This window comes from Zingiber officinale, chromosome 11B, assembly GCF_018446385.1.
Source record: "Zingiber officinale cultivar Zhangliang chromosome 11B, Zo_v1.1, whole genome shotgun sequence".
Lineage (NCBI taxonomy): Eukaryota > Viridiplantae > Streptophyta > Magnoliopsida > Zingiberales > Zingiberaceae > Zingiber > Zingiber officinale.
Window position 1 is genome coordinate 80,736,761 of NC_056007.1, and position 20,700 is coordinate 80,757,460.

Genomic DNA, 20,700 nt, shown 5'->3' on the forward strand with positions numbered 1-20,700 from the left:
GTATTAGCTTTTAGCTTTTAGAAAAAAATGCTAAGTTTAGATAGGTTAATTTTCAAACATAAGTGTACAAGGTCTAAAAAAAAATTTTCAAAACAAGTTTCAACTTTGAAATGCTACTTAAACATAAGTTTTCAAAACCAAAATCCCAAAGCTAAGTTTGAAAAGTCTATTTTTCAAAACTAATTGAAATTTATTTTTCAACACTAAATGTACAAGATTTAATTTTCAAAACAAGGAAAATAACTTTGAGAAGCTTAGTTTGTAAACTAAATTTTGTAAAATTTATCCTTCAAATTAAATTGTCAAAATTAAGTAAAGTCAAATTTTTAAGAAGTAGACTCAGGACAATTTTCAAAGTAAAATTAAGTTTAAATCTTTACTTTTAGTTTTCAAAGGAGTCTTGGTAAACGTAAGATGAAATTTGTTTTTCAAAATCAAATTTTTCAAAGTTTAAAAGTATTAGATTCAAAACCATGGTTTAAAATACTTGAAAAGTTCAGTTTTCAAAGAATAGGTAAAGAGTTTGTGAGTTTAAAAATTTCACAATTTTAAACAAATTATTTTTAAACTCTGATTTTCAAAATTAAGTTTAAAATTCAATTTGGAAAACTAAAGTAGTTTATTTCTCCCCCTGAATTTGATATCTAACTTTAACCAGCTGTCTAACCAATTAGGTACTAACTAACTATTAGAAAATAGTAGCTTTCACTTGGTTAGTCAGATTAAGTTAATTATAATCAGTCAGTGTTTGACTTGACTGATGAACTTTAATCTGATTAATATTTGAATTGTATTTAGCGTCCAGACTTATACTGATGCACTGAAATAAGCATCTTAAGTCCAGACAGATGGCCTATGCATCTCACCCCTTTCTATGTTTGTCAAACACAAGCAAGGTAAACCTAAGGTGTTGGTGAGATGCTCAAAAACTAGTCCTATGGGTACATGCTTTCTAAGGATGTAAACCTAGTCTAAGGCCAAAACTGTTTTTGAAAGTCTAAAAATGAAAATTTTGAAAACAAACAAGTTTAGCCTATAAGTTGATAAAATCAGTTTTGAAAGTATTTATGAAGGATCCTAGTCTATTGAGCACATCCCTAATTGTCGTCGTAAGTTGCTAAATTCACTTTCAGGGAGTGGTTTTGTAAAAATGTCAGCTAAATTTGATTTAGACTCAATGTACTTGAGTTCAATATCACCTTTAGTAACATGATCCCTGATGAAGTGATGCCTAACTTCAATATGTTTGGTTCTTGAATGATGCACAGGATTCTTGGTTAAGTTAATCGAACTTATATTATCAATTAATACTTTTACATTTGTGATATTTAAGTTGAAATCTTTTAGAGTATGCATCATCCATAATATTTGTGCAACACACTCGCCTATAGCTATGTATTCTGACTCAGTTGTAGATAGTGCAACACAGTGTTGCTTTCTACTAAACCAGCTGACAAGGGATGGACCAAGTAGTTGGCATCCACCACTTGTGCTTTTGCGGTCTAATTTGCATCCGGCATAATCTGAATCAGAATATCCTATTAATTCAAAGTTGTTGGTTCTAGGATACCAAATACCTACATTTGTGGTTCCCTTGAGGTATCTAAAGATTCTTTTGACTTGAGTCAAATGAGATTCTTTAGCACAGGTTTGGTATCGAGCACACATACTAACTGCAAATAAAATGTCAGGTCGGCTTGCAGTTAAGTAAAGTAGACTACCTATCGCGCTCCGATAATGTTTTAAGTCTACTGATTTTCCATTAGGATCATCATCTAGGATTGTGTTTACTACCATAGGTGTTTTATTTCTTTAGTATTTTCCATTCCAAATTTTCTAAGTAACTCCTTAGTATATTTTTGTTGATAAATATAATTTCCTTCATTTGTTTGTTTGACTTGTAACCCTAGAAAATAAGTTAATTTTCCTACCAGACTCATTTCGAATTCGTGTTCCATTAGGTTTGTAAATTCGTTTAAAAATTCTGAGTTGGTTGAACCAAAGATGATATCATCTACATAAATTTGAGCTATAAAAATATCTTCTTTTATTGATTTCACAAATAGTGTTGGGTCAATTTGACCTTGATTGAACCCTTTAGAGGTTAAGTAAGAGGTTAGTCTTTCATACCATGCCCTAGGTGCCTGTTTAAGTCCATATAATGCCTTTTTTAATTTGTAGACATAATCAGGGTGTTCTAGGCTTTCAAAACCTGGCGGCTGACCTACATACACTTCTTCTTTTATCAATCCATTAAGAAAGGCAGACTTGACATCCATTTGGTATAGTTTGAATCCTTTATGGGCTGCATAGCTTAGTAACATTCTAATGGACTCTAGTCTAGCTACCGGAGCATAAGTTTCATCGTAGTCAAGTCCTTCAATTTGACTGAACCCTTTGGCAACTAACCCGGCCTTGTTCCTAGTAATTTCTCCAGTTTCACTTAACTTGTTTCTAAATACCCATTTGGTTTCTATTATTTTCTTATCGGTAGGTTGAGGTACTAGGTCCCAAACTTCATTGCGCTCAAATTGAGCTAATTCTTCTTGCATAGCTATGACCCAGTCTGGGTCAAGTAGAGATTCAGCTACAGTTTTGGGTTCAATATTTGAGATTAACGAGATTTGACTTAGGTTTCTGAAAGATGACCTAGTTTGAACCCTCAGGTCTGGGTCACCAATTATTTGATTAGTAGGATGGTTTGGGTTGACTCTTATGGTTCTAGGAGGTTGACTTTCTTGTAGGTGTTCTTCTTCTTCATTATTTTGGGTTTGGTTTGTTCCCTCAGAATTGATATGTTCGTGAACAGAGTCAACTGGTTGAGGTTGGGCTTGTTCTAGGTTTTGATTGGATTCTTTGAATTTTACATTGGTGGTTTCTTCAATTCTTAAAGTGACTTTATTATAAATTCTGTAGCCTCTACTATTCAGAGAATAACCTAGAAAAATTCCATTCTCTATTTTGGAAGTGAATTTGCCTAAGTGTTCTCTAGTATTTAGGATAAAGGCTGGGCAACCAAATACCTTAAAGTACTTTATATTAGGTTGCTTGTTGTAAAATATTTCAAAAAATGTTTTATTGTGGTTTTTGTTTAGTGTTGTTCGGTTTTGTACATAGCAGGCTGTACTAACAGCTTCTGCCCAAAAATATTTAGGTAAGTTGTATTCATTTAGCATAGTTCTAGATGCTTCAAGTAAGGTTCTATTTTTCCTTTCTACAATTCCGTTTTGTTGGGGAGTTTTAGGGCAAGAAAATTCATGATGGTAGCCATTTTCAAGGCAAAATTTATCAAAATTATGATTTTTAAATTCTCCTCCATTATCACTTCTGATTCTTTTAATTTTTATGCCTTTTTCATTTTCAATTTGTTTGCAGAAATTTGTAAAAATTTCAAAAGTTTCATCTTTATGTTTTAAGAATTTGACCCAAGTGAACCTAGAATAGTCGTCTATTATAACTAGACAGTACAGACTTCCATTTATTGATTTGACCCCGTGGGAGTCAAATAAATCTAAGTGTAAAAGTTCTAGGACTGAGTTGGTTTGGGATTCATTAATTGGTTTGTGGGTAGATTTTGTTTGTTTGCCTTGTTGACAAGCATTACATATTGTTGAATCTAAGTTAGGTAATTTTGGTAAGCCTCTAACTAGACCGTTTAATTTACTTATGTTTCTGAAATGGGTGTGTGACATTCTTCTGTGCCATAACCAGGTTTCTTCTTTTTGCGTTAAATAACACTTGACTGAAGAAGTGGTTAAGTTGATGGCATAGATATTGTCTTTTCTAAAGCCTTTTAGGCTTATAGTTGGATTATCTAGATGTTTGATCAAACATTCTGTGGATAGAAATTTTACCTTATACCTAGTGTCACACAATTGACTTATACTCAGAAGATTGTATTTAAAATTTTCAACAAGTAGAACATTTGAAATTATGAAATCTATGTTTAATTCAATATTACCTATACCAATTACCTTGAGTTTACCGTTGTTCCCAAAGGCAACTATTCCTAGGCTTTTGAAGGTTAATTGAGTGAACTTGGTGTGATCTCCAGTCATATGTTTGGAGCAACCACTGTCCAAAATCCACTTGGTTTCCTACAACACGTAGGATTTATGTTAGTCTTAGTTTATCAATTTTTTAATCAATCATTACTTAAGAAATTGATTTAAGTTTTAAAATTAAAATTTTGAAAATAATTTTTAAGTTTAAAGTTTTGAAAATAATTTTTAAGTTTTAAAATTAAAATTTTGAAAATAATTTTTAAGTTTTAAAATTAAAATTTTGAAAATAATTTTTAAGTTTAAAATTAAAATTTTGAAAATAATTTTTAAGTTTAAAATTTTGAAAATAATTTTTAAGTTTTAAAATTAAAAATTTTGAAAATAATTTTTAAGTTTAAAATTTTGAAAATAATTTTTAAGTTTTAAAATTAAAATTTTGAAAATAATTTTTAAGTTTAAAATTAAAATTTTTGAAAATAATTTTTAAGTTTAAAATTAAAATTTTGAAAATAATTTTTAAGTTTAAAATTAAAATTTTGAAAATAATTTTTAAGTTTAAAATTAAAATTTTGAAAATAATTTTAAGTTTAAAATTAAAATTTTGAAAATAATTTTAAGTTTAAAATTAAAATTTTGAAAATAATTTTAAGTTTAAAATTAAAATTTTGAAAATAATTTTAAGTTTAAAATTAAAATTTTGAAAATAATTTTAAGTTTAAAATTAAAATTTTGAAAATAATTTTAAGTTTAAAATTAAAATTTTGAAAATAATTTTAAGTTTAAAATTAAAATTTTGAAAATAATTTTAAGTTTAAAATTAAAATTTTGAAAATAATTTTAAGTTTAAAATTAAAATTTTGAAAATAATTTTAAGTTTAAAATTAAAATTTTGAAAATAATTTTAAGTTTAAAATTAAAATTTTTGAAAATAATTTTTAAGTTTAAAATTAAAATTTTGAAAATAATTTTTAAGTTTAAAATTAAAATTTTTGAAAATAATTTTTAAGTTTAAAATTAAAATTTTGAAAATAATTTTTAAGTTTAAAATTAAAATTTTGAAAATAATTTTTAAGTTTAAAATTTTGAAAATAATTTTTAAGTTTAAAATTAAAATTTTGAAAATAATTTTTAAGTTTAAAATTAAAATTTTTGAAAATAATTTTTAAGTTTAAAATTAAAATTTTTGAAAATAATTTTTAAGTTTAAAATTAAAATTTTGAAAATAATTTTTAAGTTTAAAATTTTGAAAATAATTTTTAAGTTTTAAAATTAAAATTTTGAAAATAATTTTTAAGTTTAAAATTTTGAAAATAATTTTTAAGTTTAAAATTAAAATTTTTTAAAAATTTAAAATTAAGTTAAGCCTTATTCATCTCACCCGATCTATATTATCAATCAGGGAATCCTATGATTTTGTGAGATGAAATTGGTTTGATTACAGACTTTTGGTTTAACTTGTGTTAGATTCAGATTTAGTTTTGGTTTCCACAAATAGGCATTCTTCGGATAAACTTCTAAGCTTGGTGAGTCACAGGGACATCATTAGAAGTAACCAACCTTTCGAGATTTTCCGAATAGTCCTATCCACGGAGCTTAGTACTCAATCTTGGTCTGACTGATTAGGATCCATTTAAGGGTAGCTTCGGTCAGTTCCACTTGGCCAAATGCACCAGATCGAAGCCATATCTTTCTAGACATACAATGCCCAAGCTTCCCTAACGTACTATCATCCAAAAACTTCACGGTACTATGGGTCGAGTTAACCTCGGTCCCTTTTAACTAATCTGATTACCCTACCGGGTTAGTTTGTTTTGGGTTACCCTCGGGTATGTTAGTTTTGGAGGTGCCAGCTATCTGGAGCCTCCCCCGAATTATTGGCCATTAATTTAGATTTTTGGTTTGTGTCGATTCTTTTATAGTTATAATCAACTTGGTGATAGTCTAAATTTTGTTGAGTTTTGAATTTTGATTTTAAGTTAAATTTATTTTTAGTTTTGATCTGATTTATTCAAGTTTATATAATGTATTTTATCTTTAGGTATATAGAATTGATTAAGTCCTACTTGCGTGGTTAAGCACGCTTTCGGAACCCAAGCTTGTTTAGTTGCTTTGTGTTGGGTTAATAATGATTTAAAGGTTTTGTTTGATTTTGACTTATATCCAAGTCCGGTTTTATTATAGCATGCCTTTTGGTTATTTAGAATTAAATCTAAATTTTTAGATCTTGTTGTGAATTTTTCCAACAATTCTTTTAACTTATTAATTTCACTTTTTAATGATATATTCTCCTCCTCAAGTGTTCGGTCCTGAGTTGGATTCGAATTTTTTAATTGTTCCTTGAGGTTTTGATTTTCCTCAAGAAGCGATTTATTTTCATTTTCCAATTTAACTAATTTTTTATTTAAACACGAGATAATTCTAAAGAATTTATGATTTAAGTTTCGGTATACCTCTTCGGAACCTTCGGAAACGAGTGCGGACTTGTGGCTCGATTCGTCGGACCCGTCTTCCGATTCCTCCGATTCGTCTTCCGTTTCAGCTCGCGAGCCATCAGCGTGAGGTGACTTTGGTGTTTTGCCTTTCTCCCTCCGATTCGTCCGAGGAGGAATCGTCCCATGTTGCTTTGAGGGCTTTCTTCTTTGTTGACTTTGGTTTGTCAAGTTTCAATCTTGGGCATTCGTTCTTGTAGTGCCCCTTTTTGTTACACCCGAAACATGTGACATTTCTTGAGTCGGCTGGCGAACTGATCTTCTGAAGATCCTGTTTGTTGAAGCTTCTCTTTTTCCTGGTGAACATCTTCCTTACCAGGTTCACCAGGTGTTCTTCGTCCTCAGAGTCTTGATCGGAATCTTCTTCAGATTCGGGCTTGTTCTTCTTTTCTTTAGAGGAACCTGCAATTAAAGCTACACCTTTCTCGACCCCGGCGTTAGTTTGCTCATGAAGTTCTAATTCACAAAAGAGTTCATCCAATTTTAATTTAGATAGATTTTTTGAAATTTTGTAAGCATCTACAATTGATGCCCACAAATTATTTCGCGGAAAAGCATTTAACGCGTACCTTATTAAGTCTCGGTTCTCCATTTGGTGTCCTATCGCGTGGAGACCGTTGAGGATATCTTTGATCCTCGCGTGGAGCTGACTTGCCGTTTCACCTTCCTGCATTTTTATATTAAAAATTTTATTTAACAGCAAATCTCTTTTTGTTACCTTCGCGTCGCTTGTTCCTTCGTGCAGCTCGATCAGTTTATCCCAGAGCTCCTTAGCGTTTTCATGCGGTCCGACCCGGTTCAGTTCTTCGTGTTAGTCCGCAGTGTAGAGTGTTGATGGCTTTGTTCTCCATTGATGCCTTTTTCTTTAAATCATTTGTCCATTCTTCAGGGTCTATTATTTTCCCGGAGTTGTCTACTGGAATTTTATAAGCCTTTGTGACGCTCATCCATTGGTCGTAGTCTGTCTTCATGTAGACCTCCATTCTTCTCTTCCAATAGAAAAATCATCCCGTTGAATAGGGGAGGACGTATCTTGAAGCCTTCTTGTTGAGACATCTTATCCGCACACACTAAATTAACTAGAAAAATTCCAAGACTTCGTCTTGGATTAGCAGTGCGGAAAAAAAACTCTAAGTGTAACGAAAAAAAATCTTCCAAAAAGATAATAATATCAGTTTGGAATTAAAAAATATTTCACCCCCTGTCTGATTGGTGGTTGCACCAAATCAGAGCGGTACCCGCTCTGATACCACTTGTAAGACCGATAGGTTCGATAGAGGGGGGGTGAATATCGATTCGAAAATATAGAGTATTAGCGCAGCGGAAAAGTAAAGTAGACACAGTTGTTTTTTACTTCGTTCGGAGCCTGTGACGACTCCTACTCGAAGGCCCGTGGTCCTTGACCACTTTCGTTGGGCAATCACTAGCAATTCGAATATAATTACAGAATGAATACAGGAAATGCTTAATGAAACAAAGTAATACCGACAAGAAAATTAACCAAAAACGAAGAAGCACTTTGTCGGAGCTTTGTTAGCGTCGCAGGAACGTAGAGCAGTGGGACCAGCAGTCGAAAGTTCTCAGTTGATGATTGATTCTGAAGCTCCTGCCTGGGGCTTCTTTTATATGCTGTCCCGGGCGCCTGAATCCCTTCCGGGCGCCTGGAATGTGACGTAGCTGCACAAACCATGATGCTCCACGTGGCGACGACTCGGCTGGATGAAATTTGCCTTCCGGGCGCCCGGATCCCTTCCGGGCGCCCGGACCTCCGGGCGCCCGGATCCCCTCCGGGCGCCCGGACCCCTCTTCTCCAGAAAGTCCTTCTCCTGCAAGAAAAGGTTAGTCCGAGGCAAATGTACCCTGCAGCAAAAGAATGTTAGCACAGTTTTATAGATGAGCAAAGTATGACTTAGATTCCGTCTTTCCGAGACCGGAATCTAGTCACGATCTCGACTTAGATATCCGAAATGGATCTAAGCCGGATCGACGCCTAATGTTCCCTACCCGGGAACGTGTCCTCGCAGTCACTCCCCTCCAGTGACTTACCTTACTTACCTGCCAGACGTCCGGTCAGCCCGTCGACCCGTCTGGACTTCTCGCCAAGCGTCCGGTCAGCCCGTCGACCCGCTTGGACTTCTCGCCAGCTATCCGGTCAGCCCGTCGACCTAGCTGGACTTCTTGCCAGCTATCCGGTCAGCCCGTCGACTTAGCTGGACTTTTCCTGCACACTTGATAAAGGTGTCAGACAACAACACACCTAACTTAACCTGATTTGTCATTCATCAAAACCTGAGTTAGACCGTTAGTGCTAACCGCACCAACACTGTTATCCATGGTTTGCACGTCCCGACTTGTACGCCATGTCTATTTCCCGACCTGCTTCTATTTACTGTTATCCATGGCCTGTACATCCCGACCTGCATGCTAGGTCTATGTCCAAATCTGTTTACTGTTTACTGCTATCCATGGCTTGTACGTCCCGACTTGTACGCCCGGTCTGTTTATTCTACGCCTAGAGCCTTCTCTCCTTTACCTTGGCTTGTGGGCTGTCCTTAACTATACCTGGCCTATGGGCCCTGTCCTTGACCGCTATCCAGGCTAGCCCTTATTCGACTTATACTCCCATCCTTGGACCTCCCCATCAGCTGAGACTTGGCCCCTAGCCCTGTAAGCTTGACTTCTGACCAGCCACGGAGGCTGGACTTCTGACCTCCACGTAAGATTGACTTCTGACCTCCATGTAAGCCTGATTTTTTACCAGCCATGGTGGCTTGACTTCTGCCCATCCTGTGGTCTTGACTCCTAACCACATCATCTTACGAACCCCACGAACATGCACCGTATCACCCCTACTATATTTTCGGCGTCAATCGGTCATCGACGTTGTTTCCGTCGCTGGCCACGGGGTGTCGCTATCGGTCGCTGCCTTTGGGTACCGTTAGCCGCCGCCGGCCTCGGTCGCCACCTGCTACTGCCGGTCATCGACATCATTGTCGCCACCTCCGGGCACCATCTGCCACTGCCATCAGTCGCCACCTCCAACTTCCGCAGAGGTGTGGCGGTTGCTGCCATCGGCTATCGCCTCTGGCAAAGGTCGCAGGATATTTGTGATATTTTATAATAATACGATTTAAATCCTTATAAAAAAATATTAGATTTCAAACAAAAGAATATAATCATCCTTGTAATAAAAAATTACATACATTACATTATCAGACATAGTAATGTAATCAAAATTACATTACAAATTAGATTACATTACAAGCTAGATTACATTACGCCTAACTAAACACAGCCTAATAGTTTTGCCAACGTGACAATCAAAAGTCAAAGCAATTGTATGCTGGTTCCAAGGATTCCCGACTCCTGACTTGGGTACCTATTTGACTCCCTACTCCAGATGCCTAACTCATGTTCCAATCCGACTTTCGATGTCTAACTCAAATTCCAAGCACCCTTGGCTAAATAGAAATAGCTTTAACTATAAAGAATTACAATGATGAACTATCATTAAAAACGTGGACAACGTAGTCATTATCGTGAAGAAGTTGAAAAAAAAAACTATTCACTTCTAAAAAATGTACAATAATCATCATTTATCTCGTAAAATGTGATAATGATTACAAGAAATGAGGGACACGAGAATAGCATGATGGATAGTCACGATCCCATAAAAGATAGTCAATCATCGTGAGAAAAAACATATAGATATATAACACATCAAATCCTAATTCCTTTACACATGCTCCCTTTTTTTTTTAAATACTTAAATTCTTGAGTATCGAAGAAGTAACTACGTTTCTCATAGTACAAAAAGCTTTACAAGATGATGTGATTTAATCATACCATAATCAACATCAATACGAACATAAATACGTAAGTATATGCCCATGTTTTTCGATTTAGAATATAAAATTATCTCCATCTATATTGACACGATTATTTAGGGAAAAAATATCACTAAGTAAGCATACTGAAAAAATATTTTAATATAATATTTTTCTTATTATTAAATTAAATTAATCTTACTTTATATTTATATATTTATATGATAGCAATTATAGTTACAAGTCAAATAATATCGAAAATAAACCTATTTTTAAATATAAAATAGAATCAAACATATTTTTAATTATTAATTTTTTAAAGAAATAGGGTGTCAATAATAAAAATAATTTTTAAATTTTAAAAATCCTTGATAATGGTCTCAGCCCATTAAGACAACCACGGCCCACCCACACTCCACGATTTCAAATCCCCTTTCTTAGGGACATCTCCAATGTAAGATTTTTAAAGAGATTTAGAAAATAAAAAAAAATTGAACAATTTTTTTTTTAACTATTGTGGATGAAAGGTTTGAGCTTTATATTTTAAGAGTAGTGAAATTTTAAAATTATTTTTTTCTTTGAAATTGATGTAATACGTACATAGTCATGCAATTATATGTTATTAATTAGACCACTTAAAAATTATTTAGAACTCTTTAGAATTTTAATATTTTAATAGTTTTTAGAATGTTGATGTGATGACGTGGTATATTAAAATCATAAAAAATGTTTTTTTAGAACTTAAGATGCCCTAAGGGTATCTCCAATAGTTAAAGTTCTACAAAAGCTTTTTTTATGATTCCAATATGTCACATCATGCCACATCAACATTCTAAAAACCTATTGAAACAACTCCAATAGTCAAAAGCTTTTAGGGCATGTTTGGTTCAGGGTTATCTTTGATAACCTTGGTTATCCATCCAAGGTTATCCACCAAAACCTTGTTTGGTTTTGGTAATTAATGATTCCTAAGTTATGCTACATGCCCGACACATCAGCAAGTTGGGCATATAGTCCGGAATCAGAAAACCCCATAAAACTGGGGTTTTCTTTGATTCCCTGGTTAACCAAAAAATTAAGACAATATTATCCTTCGTTATTTACCCTTTGAGACATAAATAACTTTATAGATTTACCAAATTTCAATCAACCCCTCCAATATAACCAAACCCTCTCGAGCGAACATGTGAAACCCAACCCGCCGCTCCTCCTCTCGCGAACAGCACGAAAACCCTAGCCTTTCGCCGCTTCTCCTCTCGCGTACACGCACGACCTTTTCCCTCTCGCGGCGACCTAGCGCCGGTTCTCTGCGACATCCTCCCTCTCGCGCACACGAAGCTCAGGCCTTCTAGCGGCGTTTCTCTACGATGATCCCCACTCGGCTTCTTGGAAAAGGTATGATCTTATACACTGTTAGAACTGATCTTAGCGTTTCTCTGCACCGGTTGTCCGCGACATCCTCCCTCTCGCGCACACGAAGCTCAGGGCGTCCAGCGGGGTTTTTTTAGCGATTGTTGCATCATGATTTGGTCGATTTGAACTGATTTTATACATTGCTAGAACTGATCAACTTTGATTTGGTCAATTTGAAAGACCAATGATTGTCATCTATGGGTTGCCCTTTTGGTTAGTTGCTGTTTAGATCAATAATATTTAGTTGTTGTTTAGTTTTTATTTAGCTCTTGTTTAGATCTTGTCGGTTAGGTCTTGGTTAGTTGTCCATGCCTCATGTCTTTGTCCTCCCCTGCAGAGGAAGCGAAACGCACTCCATTTGTTCCTCTTCCGCCTTCCACTACCGATAAGGTTAGGGTTCTGAGTTTCCTTCGACCATCGTTTTGTACTGTGTACTGACAATTGTCGTTTGGATGATGTTTTTTTTTTTTTTGGTGTTATGCGTTTCCTCGTATTGATAAGAAGTGTGTTCTGGATGCGTAGTGTTAGTCTACTGACAAGAGTTTTATAACCTTTGATTGAAGAGTGATTCAGGAAATGGGTTCTGAGGATATAGGTTTATTAGTTGGAGGGTTCTGAATGCTGATCATTAATAAAGCAAACTAATATGTTAATAAATGTAAAACGTGAAAAGTAACTTAAGATGTCTCCTAGTTATGTTTACCTCAAAGGAAATATCTTTTAACATTTCTTCACAAAAAGAGTCATCCAAAGCCGTAGCACTCTTGGTTGCTACTTCTGTTACAGCAATTGCATCTTCCGTTAGGCAATCAAGTTCATTAAGTAAAGCTTCAGCTGAAATCATGAACACTTTATAATATTTATTTGAGTAAAAAGACCATTAATTAAAATATTAATCTAATTAAAAAGACCATTTATTTGCATCTTTTGAACTTTTAAAATGTATACTTGTTAGGCTTCTGCCTAATGAAAAAGATAGTGTTAGATTGACACTAACAGAAGGCATGTACTCATCCTATTGCATATGGGCTCAAACCTGAACAATGACAAAAACATATCACTAAGATAAAACTAAGCTTTTGAGTGTATGTTGTCCTCTTTCTATATATTTTTTCTAAACCTTAATTCCAATGAATTACTTTTCATGAATACTCAGTTTCCTATGTGCATTATAAATACATTTTTCAACAAGGAATAATTTAGCTGAGAACAAAAAGTGACTTGCAATCCAGTTTCGTTTGCATGAATGATAACAACTTACAATTATACTTGATTAGTTGCTGTTTAGTACTTGTTTTGTGTTGTTTAGTTCTTGTTTAGTTTTTGTTTGGTTCTTGCAACTTGTAAGTTGAACCTACAAATTCTCTTTCAACTATTTAGTTTTTGTTGTAACTTGCTGTTTACAATTTGAAATTTTCTACCATGCTAATTTATTATTTGGTTCATTGCCCTATTTACATGATAGGTTGATATGACTCAGTTAGCAGTACGACAGGAGATGAAAATGATTTCTGTACTTATTATGCGTATGAAGATGATGGAAAGCAAGTTATTTATGCTCTTATCGTTGGCAATGGTCTTAGCTATTAAGAGGAGGAGTGCTAGATTGAGGAGGAGCATATCATATGCTTATCATGCATTGTCTAGATATAATATTAGGTCTATAAACATAAATGAGATGACTTTTCATAGTGATCGACAATGTGTTGATAACTGTAGGATGGATAGAAGATCTTTAAGCAAACTTTGTTATTTGCTAACGACGCGTGGGAAATTGAAAGGGAACAGAAATATGTCAATTAATGAACTTGTAATATCTTTTCTTCACATTATTGCACATAATGTGAAGAATAGAGTCCTAAAACGGCAAACAGCTAGATCCGGCGAGACAATTAGTAGGCATTTTCATTTAGTTTTGAACTCTATTATGCGGTTACACAACATTTTGCTTAAGAAGCCAGAACCAATCCCAGAAAATTGCACGGATGACAGGTGGAAATGGTTCAAGGTACAAGTATATGATTTCTATACATTTTTTTTATTAATTAATTTAATGTACATAATAAAATAAATTAATTTTATAATATTTCTTTGAGTGTAGGGTTGTTTGGGAGCATTAGATGGGACTTATATTAATGTCAATGTGCCAGCAAATGATAAACCTAGGTATCGAACCAGAAAAGGTGAAATTGCAACCAATGTCTTGGGTGTATGCACACCGAATATGCAATTTACCTATGTCCTACCGGGTTGGGAAGGATCTGCGGCAGATGGTAGAGTCCTAAGGGATGCTATTAGTAGGAGGAATAACTTGAAGATTCCTCAAGGTAATTAAGTTGTAATTATTGTAAAATAATAGTCACTTGTAATATGTTTAACAAATATTTGGTTTATATATTCGATTTATATATACATATATATATTAATACTTGTTCACTCGTGATATATATATAGGTTGTTATTATTTGTGTGATGCTGGATACACAAATGGGGAAGGTTTTTTGGCACCATATAGAGGTCAAAGGTACCACTTAACTGAATGGAGGCAAGGTTACCAACCAGCGACAGCCAAAGAATACTTTAACATGAAGCATTCTCAAGCAAGAAATTGCATTGAGAGGTGTTTTGGCATTTTGAAAGCTAGATGGGCTATATTGAGAGATAAGTCATTTTATTCTGTTAAGACTCAATGTAAGATTATTTCTGCTTGTTGTATTCTCCATAATTTCATAAGGTATGAAATGACAATTGATCCGATAGAGACTGAGCTTGATGCCCTTGATTCAAATGAAAGTGGTGGTGGTGGTGGTGGTGGTGGTGGTGATGATGATGATGATGATGATGATGATGATGATGATGATGATGATGATGATCTGATTAGGTATTGTGAGACCAGTTCTGCTTGGACTGAATGGAGAGAAAAGCTTGCAGATGATATGTTCACGAGCTGGCAGTCATCAATTAATTAAATTTAATGTTCTTTTTTAAAATTTAGGTTTCATTTCCATGTACTGAACTTTTTAATTATGTTGTATTTGAGTTTATTATCCATTTGAATCATTTGAACAATATGATTGTTTCTGCATTTTGTGTATTATTCATTTGAACAATTTAATTATGATTTGTGCAAAAATAATGTGTTATTTGAATGGTTTAATTTCAGTTTTCAATGGAAGGAAAGAGCCAAAAGATGTCAAATGTAGTTGAAAACGTAGAAAGTTCAATGCTACTGAAGATCAAAAGAAAAACTCAAAGTACCAAACGCTTATGGACAAAACAAGAGGATGCTGCATTGGTTGATTGCCTTGTTGAGTTGAGTAAAGATTCAGCTTGGAAGAGCGAGAATGGTTTTCGAACTGGGTACTTGGTGCATTTGGAGAAACTCATGGCTGCTAAATTGCCATCAAGTAGTTTGAAGGCTACTCCTCATATTGAGTCAAGATACAAGCTACTAAAGAGACAGTTTCATGCTATCACTGAGATGTTGAATCATAGTAGTGGATTTGGGTGGAACGATGTTGAGAAGTGTATTATTACAACAAAAGATGTCTTTGATGATTGGGTTAAGGTAACTTTTTCTACTTTGCGTATTTCCATTTCTTTGATAACTGTGGGTGTTTTTTTTTTTGCTAATGATATGTTTTTAATTTAGAGTCATCCAGCTGCTATTGGGTTAAGGAACAAAGAGTTCCCCCACCTGGATGACTTGATGTTTGTGTGGGGGAAAGATCATGCCACAGGAGCTAATGCAGAAACCCCTGCTGATGCAGTAGAAGAGATAAATTTATGCGATGAAGAGGTCGACACATCTAATGCAGAAATATTTGCTGAAAGTTACAAAGGTGAAGAATCTAATGATGCCAACCAAACAATAAGGAAATCTGAGACTCTGGATTCATCAATTTGTCCATCAAACAAGAAGCCAACCACTAGAAAGAGAAAAGGAAAGGCTGATGATGCTTTAGATGACTTGGTGGGAGAGATTCACAAGTATGTTATTGCTGTTACTGAGGCTAATGAGGAGATGAAGGGAATTTCCACATACTTCAAGAAACAAACCGAGAGTGGTGATAGAAAAATGAAGATATATGATGAGCTAATAGAACTTTCTGATTTCTCTGAGCAAGAAATTATGGATGTCGTAGAGCATATTCTCAAGGTTGAACACAAGATTGACAATTTCTTTGCAATGCCAAAGGCATTTAGGAGAAATTATGTGATAAAGCAGCTCAACGAGATCCATCCAAAATGAATTAAATATTTGAATTAGGTTCTTGGTACTTATGTTTTGATACTTTGGTTTGAACTTGAATGTATCTTTTTGTTTGGATTAAACTTGGATGTATCTTTTTGTTTGGATTGAACTTGGATGAATCTTTTTTTTTTGGATTGAACTTGGATGTTATTGGATTGAACTTTAATCAACTTAATGTGTTGGGTCTACCTTGGCTGTTGCCAACTTTGTGCATCCATGTGACAATCCTTATGGTGCTGTTGCCAACTTTTTTTTGGATTCACAATTTTGTGCAGGAGCATCTCGGTCATTCTTCTCAGGCTACGTTATTCTTTGTTCTTTGACTCTGTTTTTGTGTCAATTTTGGTTGCTTCATGTGATACAAGGTGTGTTCCATCAATAGTGTGCAGTATGATCCACGAACCTTGGCTCCACCATTCAACAATGGCTAAATTAGACATTCTTATTATGTTGTGCGGATATAGTTTGTAATATAGTATGATAATAACCTTTTAGTTTTCTTATCACATTTTGTATAAAACTGTTGTCCTGTCCCAAAATAGATTATCTAAAAGTGCACATATTGATGTTGCCTTACCTCATTTATTCCTTATGTGCTTGTATGAACTGTTGGATTGCCTTTAGTAAACGTGTCATTATTGTTCTTCTTCCAGAATAAATTATAGTAAGATAAGATAATGCATTAACGTGCCATTAGCATCTATGTTACATTTTACATCCACTTCTTTCTGAGATGTTCTCTTCATCATATGTTTCAGTACCAAGGGAATAATGGATGGCAACCTTTGAAGTATCCTGGACTTTGTGAGAAACTACTTGCAAAAAGTCAAACTGTGGTACGTGTAAATGTAATTATGTAGAGTTTGATTTATTCAACTTGTCTTCTATCTTCAACTATGACTTCCTTGCTTTGATTGATAAGTGTGCACTTAATTATCTCATGAACAGAATTAGTTGCCATGAATGAATGGATAGGTGGATCTCACCTATTAATAAAACTCAAATTTTCTTAGTATCCTGGTTGGTAAAAACTACGATTCTGAAAAGTTTGTAAGCTGATGATGTTATAGCTATAACAAATATATATGTACATCATCAACATTGTTGTCACAATCATACTATTTAAAAGAATCTGTTTTTTACATATAAACTGGAATTTAAAAGAACCCTGTTTTTTACATATTCCATCCATACTATTTTGCTATTTAATGGATAAAGCACTGACTTTACTGCTAATACATGCTCAATTCAAGGCCTATCATTGTGCCGTTGGCATGGCTGAATATACACTGATATGGCAGGAGAGTCTATACATATTTGTGAAAAATGTAATTTTTATGGTGCTCTTAAAATGAGCTAGCATGATAGACATACTATAACAAGGATGGAGCTGAGTATGTTAATCTGTTTTTCTTATTTACTTGTACTACTTTCTTCAACTAAAACCTCATCAAATTCTGAGCTATTCTTTTGTGTCAGGCTGGGTTTTTTCTGATTCATTATGCTCACTTGTGGCAAGAACACCTGGACAAGCTTTTTGATCTATACTCTACAGGAAAGCTTAAGGTTCATTCCATCTTACTTGCACATCCTTTGGTTTCGCACTATGTATGAGCCACAAATGATAATGAATGGAGAGTGCAACAAGATAAATTCAAATTATTTGCATATGCATAATTCTGTTTCTCCCACACCAATATTGATCGGTTAAATATGATACTCATTTAGTTGATAATTGAATGAATTTACCTAAATGTGGTATTCTTCAATTGTTTCAGGTGGTTGTGTGTGTGGATCCTCAATTTTCCAAGACGATGGCAAAATTATAAGTCAAGATTTTTACTTCGGGGGGGGGGGGGGGGGGGAAAAAAATACTTCATTTATCATACAAATAAAAGTACAATGTAGGAATACTAGTGATCAACTACGTAATTCGAAGATCATTATTTGAAGAAAATTGTTATCGTAATGTATCTTTTTTTTTTTATTTTACATCTCAAGTGGGATGATTGTTTTGTCCATTGATTAATAAACTAAAATGGTGATTTTTGCTCTCTGAATTACTGATATTTACCACTCTGTTGGCATATTCCATCGAAGAAAGTAGATTTGCTCAAATGTTATGCAATGAATTTTCATAGCAAAATCAAATTATATGGATTTTTTTTTTCACAAAAAAGAACCGCAATAGTATATTGATATTTAAAAAAAAAAACCTTCGGAGAAGATCTTTAGCCAACGGTACTCTTTTGTTCTGTAACCATATTTACATTAATAAATAAGAAGAAATCAGACTAATAAACATGAATTGATCAACATCAATTGGTATATTTTTAATCACTACTACAATTTAAAATTTTTAAAAAAATTGATCAAATTAATATTATGAGATCATACGTCTTATTTTAGAAGACTAATAATCTCATTGAAACTATTATAGAAGACTTAAATACTATTATAAAAATTTAAAAATTTTAAAAATAAAAAATTAAATAAAAAAATTAAAATTAAAAAAATGTAAAAAAATAAAAAAAATATAAATATAAATAATATAAAAATATAAAAACATTAAAAAATAAAAAACACATAAAAAAAATATACAGGAAAAAGAAAAGTAAAAAAATATTAAAAAATAAATAATAATAATAATAATAATAATAATAATATTATTATTATTATTATTATTATTATTATTATTATTATTATTATTATTATTATGTATAGTTGGTTTTGTAACTGAGGGTAATACGGTAAAATATTAAACTAGGGTATTCATTAAAACCTTCAAACAAATAAGTTTTTGTTGCATTACCTAGGTTGAACCAAACAACATTGGTTATGTTTTATTCCCTATAACCTTGGTTATGTGATTACCTAGTAATCACATAACCAAGGTTATACATGATGACTTGAACCAAACGCACCCTAAGAGTTCTAAAAAGTTCTAAATAATTTTGAAGTGGTCTAATTAATAACATGTAATTTTATGACTACATACATATTACATAAATTTAAAAAAAAAAACAACTTTAAAATTTTACTACTGCTCTTAAAATACAAAATTCAAATCTTACATCCACAATAGTTAAAAAAAAATTATTTAATTTTTTCATTTTTCAAATCTCTTTAAAAACTTTGTATTGGAGATCCCTAAGGGATCCCACACTGAATCACTGAATCATGTGCCTTCACGGCCATTTGTCACCTAATCGCGCGTGGGAAAGAAAGGTAGGACGTTCCGTTTCCCCACCTCTACTTCCCCTCTTTAACCCTCTCCAGACGTCGTCTTCTCGACTGTTCCACCATCTCTCCCTCCCGCCGCCGCAGATCAAAGGTTCAACGACATGAGCTACTACAACCAGCAGCAGCCCCCTGTTGGCGTCCCCCCTCCGCAAGGTACATTTCCATCTCTATTCATCTATAGATCTCTCAATCGGGTTTCCGAACCAGTTGTCTGAAGGTTGCGGTTAATTTCTTCTCGTTGTCGATTGTGGATGGTTAGGCTATCCTCCGGAAGGATACCCTAAGGACGCCTACCCGCCGCCGGGTTATCCGCCGCAGGGATACCCACCTGCCGGCTACCCGCAGCAGGGGTACCCGCCGCAAGGATACCCTCCGCCCTACGCTCACCCGCCGCCCCAGCAACAGAGCAGCGGCCCTTCCTTCATGGAGGGATGTTAACGATCTCGACCTTTAATCTTTGTATTTTAGATTCCGTTTGTTCTCCTTGAGCATATCCGTTAAGGATCGGTCGAGCTTTATCTTTGTGCGATCTTCCCACGGACACCAGATCCGCCTATCCGCCGGCCGCTGCGATCTTGATCAGATCCACGCGGTCTCACGGTGGAGGTAGTGGCTGCGATGGGGGATGCGCGCTATGGTCAACCAGGTAGGTGCGGTTGTGGTGGCGTGTCGGTTTTCGTCGCACGTTTCATTAAATTTGTCTATAGAAATCTTACTCCTCCGTTTGATTTTTCAATAGAACTGGTATTCAATCTTCGAATTTGGCTGTAGCTTCGAAGGTATTTTAGTGAAGAACTACTTCTATTAAACTAACACATCTCTAATCACTTTTTCTATCGGTTGTGTGATTGTCGCAGTTTGGCCGCTCTTTGTTGCTGCTGCCTCCTGGATGCTTGCTTTTGATTTGGGAATTTGAATTTGGAACTCGCAAGTCTAGTCCTGTTATCTTCTTTTCTTCAACAAACCCTTTGTTACCTTCTAATTGAATCATTTTGGTAACTGTAAACCTCGGATGTTAGAACCCAATTTCAATTGGTTTTCATAAAAGTACTGCAATTTGACTGTAGTGATGCTTTGATCCGTTATTTAACTCCAACCGCATGCTTCTTTCGAGCAGATTGATTGAAGCAATGCACATTAACTACTTAGAAAACAACTGTTAATAACCTTAACAATTTAAATTTGTAGATTGTAAAGATTTGGGAACAGTTGGATCCAGTATGTAAACATACTGCGGCGACTCATGATTGTTTCAATATATTGTTTTAAATGAATTATGTTATCTAATCATGTTGGAACATAACCATCTTTACCATTAACAATACAGTTTTAACAAATAATTTTATTTTTTGAAAACTTTTGGAGATGTTAAATTTTCTAAACAACAGCCCGTGCATTTTCTTTTGGAATGGCCAAAGTTTTTCCATAGGCTTATAAATGCTATTTGCTATAGTACGTTGGAACAAACA

General features: G+C 34.2%; 1 protein-coding gene across 5 annotated transcripts; it reads left to right on the forward strand.

Moving 5' to 3' along the window:
* Positions 1-19,067: 19,067 nt before the first annotated feature.
* Positions 19,068-20,297, forward strand: LOC122034593 (cysteine-rich and transmembrane domain-containing protein WIH2-like). 5 transcript variants are annotated; one of them, XR_006126735.1, is made up of 4 exons: positions 19,085-19,384; positions 19,491-19,877; positions 19,971-20,010; positions 20,089-20,297. XR_006126735.1 is itself a non-coding variant. In XM_042593908.1 (2 exons), the coding sequence occupies exons 1-2, from the start codon at positions 19,333-19,335 to the stop codon at positions 19,667-19,669; spliced, it is 231 nt and encodes a 76-aa protein (XP_042449842.1). In that variant the 5' UTR covers positions 19,085-19,332; the 3' UTR covers positions 19,670-20,297. The 5 variants fall into 5 exon arrangements, 1 of the variants encoding a protein (XP_042449842.1); XR_006126733.1 differs by having other exon boundaries at positions 19,491-20,010; XR_006126734.1 differs by lacking the exon at positions 19,971-20,010.
* The last annotated feature ends 403 nt before the right edge of the window (positions 20,298-20,700 follow it).

Coding starts and splice junctions, on each gene's coding strand:
- LOC122034593 (XM_042593908.1), top strand. CDS start 19,333: ATGAGCTACTACAACCAGCAGCAGCCCCCTGTTGGCGTCCCCCCTCCG. Junction 19,385..19,490: donor TGGCGTCCCCCCTCCGCAAG/GTACATTTCCAT, acceptor GTGGATGGTTAG/GCTATCCTCCGGAAGGATAC.